Source organism: Theobroma umbraticum, unplaced genomic scaffold (assembly GCF_002168275.2).
Source record: "Theobroma umbraticum cultivar Fairchild unplaced genomic scaffold, ASM216827v3 scaffold_95.0, whole genome shotgun sequence".
Classification (NCBI taxonomy): Eukaryota; Viridiplantae; Streptophyta; class Magnoliopsida; order Malvales; family Malvaceae; genus Theobroma; species Theobroma umbraticum.
Window position 1 is genome coordinate 4,176,812 of NW_018397257.1, and position 13,429 is coordinate 4,190,240.

Below are 13,429 nucleotides of genomic sequence, written 5' to 3' on the forward strand. Positions count from 1 at the left end.
CGAATAGCCTAGTGGCTGGATGCAACTTTTATCAATGTAGGCAGGGACTTTAAGGACAGGGTGTGCAAGAAGTCGTGCATCGCATGGAACCGGGACATACGTCTTCTTTTCGTCCACAAGGATTCATGCATGTGTCCTTATATATGCTAGCTTTATCGCTCCTTTTTGCAATCATCGGTTTTTGCTGTTGAAAATACTGTTTCGGTGAGCACGAAGTCGAAAAGTCTCCAAGGGGACATCAAAATATTAGAGTTTGAAACTGTGATTTGAAGACATAATTCAAATATAAAATGAGAACAACAAAGTTTATGATATGAAAGAGATTTGTCTTTATATTGTTGTAGTCCAACTTATACATGTACCAAAAACAAAATAAGAAAATCATTCGTCAATATTGTACCAACTGGCTACTATCCTTGGATATTACTCTTGGGGATCATATATAAGTTTCAAGAACAGAGAAAAGTTGATTCCCTATTGGCACTCTTCCATGCACCCTAGTCGTTCAGATGTCAGGTCTCTTCATCCGTCAAATATTGGACCAGGTTCATTTGGGGTTCAAATGAGTAGTATTGGAAGTGCATGCCTCACCAAATAGGAAATTTACAAGCATGTAAACAAACCGGAAAATAAAGAAGGAAAAAGCAGTGATAAAAAATGTTTATAGAGGAGAAAGCTGATACTGAAATAAGAAAAGAGAGATGTTGAAACTTGAAACAAGGGAGTACTCGTTTTTCCAGCCTTGAATTTTTTCAAGGGACAAGACAATCACCTAATAATTCTCAGCTCCAGTTCTCATCCAACATTTTTAACTTGCTGCTCTGTGCATATCAAACCCTTTTTGACTCTTTCAAGTTTTGAGTCCCCCCGCTTTTGTTGCTTCTGATCATTCTGTCCCCTCATTGTCCTCGCTGCGTTGAAGAAATCGTCCATCGCTTTGACAGAAGAACCCTTGAAACCTTTCTCATCTTTCATGGCATTCTTGATCATCTCCCCCACTTTAGAAGCTTTCCTTCTCATCTCCTTTCCTTTCACGCAATCACTCATCACTAGCTCAATCTTCGCTGCGATATCTTCATGCTTAACTTCACAAGTTTTTCCTCTAGCCACCTCCACACAAACCCCTACGTCTTCCACCAAGAACTTCACATTGAAGAACTGTTCAGCCGCCATAGCCCACCCAATTAATGGCACACCGTGACCGAGTGATTCAAGCACAGAATTCCATCCACAGTGACTTAAGAAAGCAGATGTAGATTTGTGGGATAAAATCTCCAGTTGGGGTGCCCATTTATGCACTACCAACCCTTTCTTTGACTCTCTAATTCTCTCTTCAAATCCTTCAGGCAACCATTCCTCGGCTTTGAATTCTGAATTTATTTCAAACCCTATGGGAGGCCTGACAACCCAAATAAAATTCTTGCCGCTTACCTCCAAGGCTTTGGCTAACTGCATCATCTGTGATGAAGAGATGGTGTTCATAGATCCAAAAGAGACATATAACACTGAATTTTGAGGCTTTGTATCTAACCATGCTTTGCAAAACTCAGGTGTGATTCCAGCCTCTTTGCCAACACGTGCTCTGTTTTCGATTGACAACAATATTGGCCCGACTGGCCAGACTGGCGTACCTAGCTTTCGCTTAAAATACGTCAATCCAACATGATCGAACTCCTCCACTGTGTTGAACAAAATCCCACTAGAGTTAGCCCATTCTGGCAGATATTTACCATGGAAAACTGACCAAGAATCTTTCCCGTCTGCCTTTGACATAGTTATAGGCAACTGGGTGAACTGTATCTTTGAAGCTTCTTGAAAATCTGGCAGCAAAAAGTGATCATCTGCCTTTACTCCCTTATGAGGAAGATTTAGCCAGATGGAGTAATAGCAAGCCAAACCGAACCCACCAGCCCCACTAAACACTGCGTGAAACACGCCAAGCTCCTGAGCAATTCCAGCCATCCACCCAAAAAAGATGTCTCCAATTATGCAAAGCGGGAGTTGGCCGTCCTGCTGTTGTATGATATCTTCAATAAGATCTTTGAAAATAGTCCCGAGAGAAGCTGAAGCTTCAAGAAGTCGAATGACACATTGGTAAGGAACAACATCACAATTTTCAGTGTTTGGAGGGAGGCCGTGATCGCAACTATTGAAAGGGATTTCAAGGAGTTGGATAGAGGAGTTTGGAGGCAGGGATGATCTTAGTTTCTTGATGTTAAGAGGGGTGTTGACAAAGGTTATTTTATAGTTTCTTGTTTTTTCTATGTGAATGGCTAATGCTAGGAAAGGAATGATATGGCCTTGTGCCATGAAGGGGAACATTACCACATATTCTCTCTTTTCTGCCATTTTTTGTGTTGGTGAAGAATGAAGAAGTTGAAAGAGACTGGTTCCTGTTTACTGGTTTTCGAAGGATGAGGTTCAAGGGATTATTATTTAGTCATTGGATTGTTAATTGGGACATTGTGTTGGAAACTGAAAAGGCATACCAGTCCCTTTACCGGTTATAGGGTTTTTTTTTTTTATTTTGGTTTTCTCCAAAAATAAAGTGGGTAATTTTCTTTCTATTTGTTTCTCGATGGAATATTTTCAATTTTGCTTTCGTCTCCCAAAACAGTGTGTAAGAGGAAGAGGTGCTCGTAGACCGCACGTGACATCTGAGTCTCCCCTTTTAAACGGGGAAAAATACTTTGATTCTTTTTAGTTTTAGTCATAATTTTATACAAAGTTATTAGAATTTGAAATAAACAATTCCTCTCAGACAAATAAACGTGAAATATCTAAAATATTTTTTTTTTATTTTTTTCTCAAGTAAGCTAGTAAGACCAACCACCTTGTGACTGAATCTGACCATAAATACTAGATTCGATCGAATACCTCCAAGGAGAGTGTGATTTGGCTACGCAACCTCTAGATCCTGTGCTCTTCTAAAGAGCTTTAATATTATAATAATTATAATATTTAACCAATACTTAATTAAACTCTTTTAATTAGATCCTTAGTAGTTAAAATCTAAAATTTGATTTAAGTCTAACTTAAATCATCACATTCTCAATTTAATCCAAATTGCAACCTTTGTGTGTAATCCATTAGGTTTCTAACATGTTGACAATGGAATTGAATTATAATATTATTAATTAATTTAAATGAGTTATATTCAATTTTAAATTACCTAATTCAATTCGATAAACCATGATTGGTTTTAGCAATACATCATGGCCATTAAATTGTTAGGAGAGTCAAAGGATTCTTTGACAACCTTTCAATGTACAGTTTTTTAGTATAATTCATTTCTTCATCATATATCTTGGAGATGATAAGAGTTTTGTACAGTACCTACTCCTATTAATCTTCATATTTGTTCCTACAGTTAGATCATTAGCTTTATAGAGACTCATGAAACTCATTTCATAATTTCCTAATCACCTTGGCCAAGGATTTGATTAAGCTAATGTCAACCAAGAACTAATGAGATATTTCCCCTTGAATCACTTGAAGTGATGATTCCTATTTTGACCACCCATTTGCCTTCATGTGCTTCATACTATACTCAAAAACATCCTGTTTTGGCATATTTAGTTTGACATCTATAAGGATGAAATCAAAGCATAGTACACCACATATAAGATAACTTAGTATCTCAAGTTTAAGGAGTAGTTACATAACGACACACGAAAAGTATTGCATAGACACTTGAGTAAGGTATCAAATGCACTTCTCATGACTAGTCGTGTTTAGTGAACTCACTCTTCCATGGCAAGCACTCACATGCTAGTTTCAAGTATTTCTATATTTCAACTTATAAGAACGATTGCTCACTTCATAAGTAAGGAATATAACATATACTAATCTTTAAGCATTATTGATGCCCTGTCTTAATAATATAATGATCAAGAACTTTTAGGAACAATGCTTTGATGCATAAGAATCTCATAATTGTATCCCAATATAATTCTTTTGCAAGGCATATATAGTTCCATAGGGTTTATCTACGTAAGTACAAAAAGTAATTAAATCACAAACTTATGGATAAAAAACTACCTCAATGTTATTATGAATTACAAAATGTCATATATGAATATCTCAAAATTGCAATTCCCATATCACTACAGATTGGCTTGTAGGGCTTATTCTAACAAAGTAAGATTGAAAGAATTTTTTCTAATAGGAGAGAAAAAATTTTAAAAATAAAAAATTATAATTTATATAGTGTGATAATTTTTAAAATTAATGAAGAGTAAAATTGTCTGAGAAATATTGCCACATCTTCAAACTTAATAGAAACATTAACTGTTGATTAATGGTTAGACTTATATGTCTAACGAAATATATCTAGTGAAAGATATTCTTTTAGGGTGAACTGTTCATTTCGAATACTAATGGATTCACATGAATTATGGTTAAAATTCAAAGACAGAGATTATACTCAAAATTAACTGAATTGTGTCAAGTTTGAGATTTGACTTGGGAGCCCAATTTATAAATACTTATACTAAGAATAATTATTTTTAAAAAATATTTTTATCTATGTAATGCATTAAGTTATATAATATTTGCAAATCAACAGTTATACTTATTAAATATACATATATATATATATTTAAGGTTCTAGTTTAGTGTTTGCCTTTTTCTTTCATCTTAAATGGGTAAAAAGATATTTACTTAATCCAAAATTTTATGAATGCTGGGCTTATGCTTGGCAATGTCCATAAAAGGATTAAGAGTTTAGGGTTGTTTTTCATCTATCCATTTAATTATAAAATTAGAATACTAAATTTCATTAAAAATTATATTATACATATATACTTAAATCAAAGGTAAAATATTTTTACACTCTTAAGTTTTAATCGAAATTTCAAGCGAGTTTATTAGTTTTTGAAATAGACATATCATCCAAAAAGTGTAAACATCGTTAACAGAAATGATGAAAGAATTAAAATACCTTTTTCCTTATTAATTTAAAAAATTACTATTATATTTTTAAAAAATAAAAAAAAAAGGAGCATCAATCGGTGCTCCCTTACTCCCAAAGAAAGGTCGGTGCTCCCTAAGAGAAAGGGAGCACTAATCACGAACAGTGCTTTCTTTTTTTTTTTAATTTGTAACAATTATATAATAGTTATTTTTAAAATTTATAAAGAATATAATTTTCATTTCAATATTATCACGTCATTAAATTAACGAAAACACTAAAAGTTGACTAATGACTAAACTTATGTGTTTAGCGAAAGATTTTTTGTGAAACGGAGTATTTATTTCGAAAACTAATTGAACTACTTGAAATTTTGATTAAAACTTAGAGAGTTGGAGGTATTTTATCCTTAAATTAATGATTAAAATTTTCCAAATATATTTCTAATGCTTTTGTATCTCATCTCTCAGTATATAATAATTGGTTGAATGCTTGAGAAAACCCCTAAATTATTTTAAAAAATGTAAATAAACCCTTATTCTTCTAGTCCTTATACATTTATTTTGGGTAAACCAGCCTTTATAACTAAATGTTGATTAATTATCATAAGTAAAAATCTTAGTTTTCATTTAATACTTATGTGAGATTGATGTGAAAAGTGAAAATATTTTATAATTACGTAATCATGTTACATTTGTAAGTCACGTCATCATCTATTATGAAATTTTAACATAACATGTTAATGTCACGTGACATCAAATGACAAGTGACATTTTAACTAATAATAATTCGTCAACCATTAGTCATAACGATTTGTTTGGCTCAAAAAAAGTATAAAAACTTTTTTTTTTATATAATTAAGAGAGGAAGAATTCGAACCCTGCTTTTTAAGTAGGTAATAGTGCACCAATCAATGAACCAAATGCTTAAGTGCAAGTATAAAAACTTGATTAAATATAATACAAGAAATACGAGATGTTTTTTATGTATTATATCATAACAATTCTGATTTAGTTGCAAATTTTCATTTCAATATTGACTTTCATTAAATTAAAATATAGAAAAATTTTATGTGAAGGTTGAAAGGTTAAGTATGGCGTTTTCCCTTTCATGGAAGTCTTAATTTGAAGAGCTTGCATTGATAATGATCAAGTCATTTATTATTCAAAAAAATTATGAATTCATCTGATACACCAATGATTGGTGGAGTCCAAAAGCTCTACAAATGGGTCTCTCTATGTCATGTGCCACCTTCCTTCTAAAAGAAACACACTTCTAAGCAAATTCCACGTTAACGTCAGTCACTAATTCTACCATTAACGTCAAAACCCTCTTGCGTCTCTTAAGTCATAACTTCGTAACTCTAGGTTAGATGAGTTAACCAACTTGTTTTGGGTTTACATCTATTAAGTATTACTAATTATACATAAGGTTTTTAATTGGAGTCAGAGCAACTTCAGTTTGGATTTCGAACTCTAAAAAATTGTAACTTCATTTCTAATTAATGTTATGTCTGAAACATGAAAATATGGATTTAGAGATGTAATAAATCATTATTGTAATAATTAATTGTTGGTATTTGTTGATTACTTGAATTAATATTGAATGCAAGGTCTTGTATGGTTTTCAAATTTTTGTAACTATAACTTTAAAATTCATAATTCTTTTGTGTATACTGCAATTTGAATGCAGGGTCACTATCGGAAAAACATGTTTTGGTAAGGGAATATTTAGGATTCTACAAGGAGATATTAGATTTTTGCAAATAATTAAAGTGTGGACTTACATTATTTATTTTTTGTATTTTGTTAAAATGAGGCTAAGTTAATTTATTTTGGATAATGATATAATATTATAGTCTATAATATGAACTAATAAAGTGAGCTAAACTTCAATATTCTATGTGGGTACTGTGTAGGCTTATATAGGAAATTCTAAATCCTATAATGAGTGAGGCTAAGGATTCACTAATATAAAGAAAATGTTAGATCTCCTGTCCCATTTGACACATTCCATTACACACATATTAGAGAGTTGTCGAAAACGATGAGAAAGGTCCTAATACACTAATATCCAACAGTTAATGTGATAATTGTATTGTTGTCACTGCTAAAGTCCAGATAAAAAATGGAAATCATTTTTGTTCTAAAGTTTTATTATGATAAATCCTAAAATAAGTAGAAGTGATCATACATAAAGTTTTCATGAGAAACTAGGGGTGGGAAAAGTATCATTAGGTGGTAATTATTTTCGGAGGATTTATGCATTTCTACCTAAACCAAAAAAAAAAAAAAAAAAAAAAAAAAAAAAGAGAAAACAAAGGACACATGGATTTTCCAATAAATATAGTTTTAATTTTGGGAGAGAGGGAATTGGAATCTGTAACAAACACCTTTTTTTCCCTCCTATTTAAGTTACACAAATAATTAGTTCTGCTTCTTTAAAAGGAAAATCGAACATCAGAGCAGTATTATATGATAGAGCATCGGCAAGAGAGAAACTTAATCAGTTAGGCAAGTAAGGGTTTGTGTAAAAGCAGATTCTTACTGGGCCTAGCTCCCTACCTAACTGTAACCACTCTTGATTCTTGGTGGATTTTGGTCAACAATGGCTCTTTAAAGAGCATCCACTATCCAATAAAATAGAAAAAACAAAAGCATGTTGAAAGGAGGTTCACTACAAGGAGCCTGGGCATACGAGGGATATTCAATAACTATTACACAACTTGATGATGGAACATTTAATATGTCCTTCCAAGACTAAATTACATCGCTAAAAGTTTGATTCCTTTATATTTATGGCCTTACACATCACACTTTGGGACCGTAACTTTCAATTTTTATCAAAAGCTCCTTTCGTCAATATCTAACCATTAATTGTTTTTATCAACATGTTTCTCTTTTTTTTTTTTGTGTTTTGTTTACCAAAGCGACATTATATTTTATTTTAAAAGTAAAAGGAGTTGTTACAAAAGGTAGCTGAAGAAACAAGATGTTTAGCAACGTCATTACATTTGTGAAAGTGCAAGCAAGGTGAGAGAAACAATAGAAGCATGAAAATATATGTTTATCAATTGATAAGTTAACAATTAACAATCTATTTATCTATATATATGTATGTATATAAAAACTCGACTTTTGTATGAATTGTCAAGACCATAAGTTTGAGCAATAAATCATAATTTTCATTTTAATAGAATAGCTGGAAAAAAAATTAAAAAGAGCAATTAAAACAATTTAGTATCATAGATGCTTCATTCAGATTACACATTAAGATAATGTTAAAAACTCTTTATAAATTTTGATCTTTAAGGTGCATCTGTCACGGGTCAAGTGGTCAGCAGCCCAATAGCCCAACCACGTCAACAATCCAAGCATGTAAGTAGCCCAAGCACTGTAGCAGGTTAGATATGTCAACAGCTCGAGACCCAACCTCTCTGCACAATGTGGAAAGTGTCTCCACACCTTTGGAAGAGTCTTTTTTAATTTTTTTAGAAATTTATTTGTTGTCATGTTAACTTACTTGAGTCAATGATGTCACATATACATATGAAAATATTAGCATTTTAGAAACCCATTAATGAATTTAATTGAGTTGAATGTCCCACTGCCTATTTGTTAAAGAATGATGAAGAGAAAAACATATGTAAGCTATAATTAAGTTTTCAAATATTATACTTTTATTGAGAGATAAAAATAAAACTTTGTTTGAAAATCTGAATATAAATATTATTTAATTTTTCTCTTTAACTAGTGTTAGGAGTTAAGATTTATTTATATAAAATTTATGTGATAAGCAATGATAATTTTTTCTAGATGACATAATGAACCATTCTCCAATCTACTTCTATTCCAGATACATTTTATGTTATTATCTTTGATAATTATCTAATATCTACTTAAGGTAAAGCAAAGTAGATTGTTGAAAAGTAGGTTCTACAATTAGTTTTATCGAATTATTGTCAATTATTTTTCCAGTTTATGTTTTTTTTTTTTTGCTTTTAAAGTTATTACTTATTTTATTGTTTTATGGAGTGAAAAAACAAAGAATTTTTATTTATGATATATAGTTGTACAATTTTTTTTTGAAAAGCGTAGCTGTACAAATTGATAACAGAAGGATTTGCTTTCTTACTTTTTCTTAATGATAATAATAAAAGTTATAGTATTTAAAGTTATATAAAAATGAAAGAGAAATTAGCGAAATTAAATTTTTAAAGATAACTTAAAGTTATTAATATTAATATGATAATAGTTTATGTTATATTTATTATTTTAAAAATAAAATTATATCAAATATATATATTCAAATCATAAAAATAAGATTACACGTGTAACTTTATATCAATTAAAAATAAAATATATTTATTTAGGAAAAATTATGACTTTAAATGTTTTAATAATGTATGGAATAACTTACTCGTGTGTACATGATTTTTCAGCATCTATAGGATTCACTAATTTAATGGTCAGGAGTTTTCAGCTTAGTAGTTGATACAAAATTGTTGGATTAGGAGATATGTGCCAAAGAGAAAAATGAATTGTAGACATAATATTGGTTTTTTAGATGAACAAAATATTTCAAAGATTAGGATCAATAAGGAAAAAAGTACTGAATAAAAAAATTGATGTTGAATGAATTCTAATGATGAAATCATCTAATTAGATAAATAACAAAGTAATATTTTCAAAGGAAAGTTGAAAATTAAAATAAAAAATGTTGTAGCACATATCATTTAATATTTGAATGATAAGATATAATAAAGAAATTGATGAAGATCATAAAAGTCATATTTTGTGATGATCTTAAATTTGGAGAGGGAATTTTCTTTTTTTTTGCCTTTAATCATTTCAGTGTAAGAATTTATTGTAAAAAAAAAAGGTCATGACTAATTAATTTGTACTACCACCTTAGAGCAGTGCCCCAACCAAAACTTCCCCAAAGGTTTCAACATCCCAAAGTTTAAAACAAAAATGAAATGTCCATTATATATATATATATATATATATATGTATATATCCCTTGCTTGTTAGAGCTAATCTGAAGGCAATCGAATACATCACTTGAATGGACAATATTTAAATGAAAAACGTAATGCGAGTGCATTGCATACGAACAAATAATAATGCTTTATATATATTTTAGCATAAAAGAAATGTTATTATGAAATAATAATTATTATAGAGTGCTCGGGGCAGGTAGTCTTGTAACCAAATCTGATCAGGGTTCTAATTAATCCAATAAGCTTAAATTTAAAACTTTAATTATTTCATCTCATGATTTTTTGGATACTAGAATTTCAAACTTATCAAAGATAATAATACGAATTTCTCTCTAAATTAAAATTATTAATTAAAAGTAATTAATTAAATTTTATTATTGGATCCCAATATATTAAACAGAATTCTTTTTCATTTAGACTAGGGTTCAAAATCAACATTAAAATATATATATTTTTGGACCCCAAACAAATTATAATTTATTGCCAAATAGAACCCTAGGTTTTACTTTGGATTAATTCAGTTTTATCTAAGTTGAAGACAAACAAATTTGGTTAGTGAGCCAGAAGGGGGGGTAAGATTTTACCTTTTAGTCATGCTTTTTGGTGTGAAATGTTTAGTCTAATATGGAAGAGATATATACCGTCATATTGAATAACCGAGAGCATAATAGATTTTTAAACCAATAAAAACAAGGGGTTAGAATTTTAAAAGATTTTGGAGGATTTTTTTTTTCAATGAAAGCTGAAATACTCAATAAGTACCAGCAAAAGATACAAAGACCTGGACAAGCTAAGGGAATTGCCTGCCGGCCATGATCCAGACCTGGATCTGTCATTACAACAGTGTCATGACGCCAAAATAGCCCCTCTGTAGAGCATAGATGTCCCCGAAACACCAACACAAAGTAACCCCTGCATTTATTGACTCTACTAGGACAACATCAGCCATGACCACACCTTTCTCATAGAAGACGCCAGATCAACTAATGGCAGGCACAAAGTGAAATCAGATAAAGTAACAAAAACCTGTATCCACACCAATTTAATGCATGCTACCAGGGACACAGATAGCGGCACCCACGATACAACCCAAACATCACCGTACCATAACAAGTAAATCTGTAAGTGGGAGCCGAATGACCCTCGGAGGGACAATATATCCATACCAACCATTCACCTAGCACCACATCATGCAAGAAGGATGTGCCCCTGTTCAACTGCTTTAGAGACCTTTTTAATCTGTTAAGTTTCACCTTTAGCCTAAAGCCCAGCCTCCCTTGGACTGCTAACGATTTCCATATTTGGTCCACCAACTGTGGGAAATCCTTCGCCTCAAGCCACCAATCAAGAAATACAAAAGGCCACAGACCCTAATCAACATTCTCCGACAGTAACACTCTCCCGCGGTAATTCGAAACACAACGTTTCAAACGACGCTGCATTGGTAAATCATCAGGCCCAACTCCCGCCGTAGTGCATCCTCTCCTTTTCACTGCACTTCTATTTGAATCTCCACTGTGGCTCCATTGCCTCCTGTTGCTATCTGAGATTGGAATGGGTTTCAAAGAACAATCAAGAACGAGGATAAGAATTCTAGAAATTTTGATGTTTCCATTACCAAGAACATAGTTACAATTTGGTTTTTATAGAGTATTAGATGGGTAGCTCATGTATTGCCACGTGGTTATTGAATTTATAACAAATCTTTTAGTAAAAATATAAAATTTGTTTGAAAGTATATTTAATATTTTCATATGGTGTAAAGTAAAAAATTTGAAAAGTGGTCATCAATTTTTTTTATAGACTATGATTGTTTAGTTATTAGATACGTTTTATTCAACAAATTTCTAGATTGATTTTAGGTTGATTTGAAAAACAAAAACTTAATTTATAAATTTTAAAATTAAATTTGAGAGTGTAGTTATGTACGAGAAACGATTAACACCTGTGATACCCGTTTTACGAACTGTATCATACCTTATTATATTTTAATCTTAATTTTTAAATTTGTTCTTATATTTGCTTAATCATCATTCGTTATTTTATTCTTGATTATATATATATTTTTTATCTTTCTTATATTAGTTTCAATTAAAGTGATTCATGACTTAAAGAGTTAAAAATTAAATATTTTGTTACGTATGATTTAACTTAACATGATTTAAATTCCCATCAACTCAAACAGGCAAAAACAAGGTACTATAAATACCTTTATGAGGTCATCATTTATAAATAAAAAAGCAAGAAAATCATTCTAAAAGTAAAAGGAAAGTTCAGATACTTGAAAATCTATTCCTTCTCCTACTGCACATTCTCTGAACAAAGCATTCTTTTTGCAGTCTTTATTCTCTAAAAAATCTTCACTCCTTTGTACTTAGCTTAACTTTTCTACTTAGTGAGGCCTTTAGCTTTGTAACCCTTAAGTGTATTCACTATTGTTGATAGAAATACCTCCATTGAAAAGGTAGTTATGGGTTATACCTCTATTAAAAGGTATTATGGTTGAACCTTAACCCGTAAAAGTGTCAATAGAATAAGCTCCAAGCAATATATATCAATAGGGGTGAATTGCTGTTTAATAAAAATCCTTTTAAAATAAGTGTAAAAGTCAAATCTTTTTAGCAACCAAAAATTCTTTTTGTGTCAAAACAAAATCAAGATTTTTAAGGCAAATGCAAACAATAAATCACAATGTAAAAATTTAAAAAGACACAAAGATTTTATTGTGGTTTGGCTTTTTCTAGTACTTACATCCACTATCTTGGAAATCAAAGAATTTTAATCCACTTAAGGAAATGTGCTTTTTACTATATCAAGCATTAAACCCTCACAACAATTTTTCATAGGAGTAAACGGAACCCTCAACACGCTTTTTCATGAGAGTAAGTGGAACCTTTACAACTTTTTTTTCATGGGAGCAGGCAGAACCCATCAATAGCTTGATAAAAGATTAAGCTAGAACTTTTACAAGATGAGTACAATGTATAGCAAGAATATGCCTCATAAAGATTGAATGCTAAAAAGTTTAAGCTTGGGTACAAAAAGAAGAAATATTTTCTCTAAGGATTTTCAAGTGAATAACTCTTCAAACTTGATAAAAGACTAAGATGAAGGCTAGAGATGGAAAGTAAGATTTAGGATTTCTCTAGGGCTTCCAAGTGAGTGTTGGTCTTATCTTATCTCCAAAGTGACTTAAAGGCCACCTTTTACACCTAGGATAAAGTTTAAAACTGTTAGGCACAAGTTTGAGTTAAATCTTGTTATTGTTGAAGCTTGAGAATCAACTATAACACTCTTAAGGTTGACTATGTTCTTCAAATTTCTTAAATTAAAATTCTATAGTCAAGTATAACCTTTTTATATTGCATCTATAGGGTTCACTAATTTAATGGTCAGGAGTTTTCAGCTTAGTCTTTGATAAAAAATTGTTGGATTAGGAGATACGTGCCAAAGAGAAAAATGAATTGTAGACATAATATTGGTTTTTAAGATGAACAAAATATTTCAAAGATTAG

The 13,429-nt window shown here is 31.1% G+C and overlaps 1 protein-coding gene across 1 annotated transcript; it reads right to left on the minus strand.

The window, feature by feature from the left end:
• Nucleotides 1–363: 363 nt before the first annotated feature.
• On the minus strand, nt 364–2,525 carry LOC110412254 (UDP-Glycosyltransferase superfamily protein). The gene has a single exon (XM_021422781.2). It carries the CDS (start codon nt 2,347–2,349, stop codon nt 796–798), a length of 1,554 nt encoding a protein of 517 aa, XP_021278456.1. The 5' UTR covers nt 2,350–2,525; the 3' UTR covers nt 364–795.
• Nucleotides 2,526–13,429: the final 10,904 nt, after the last annotated feature.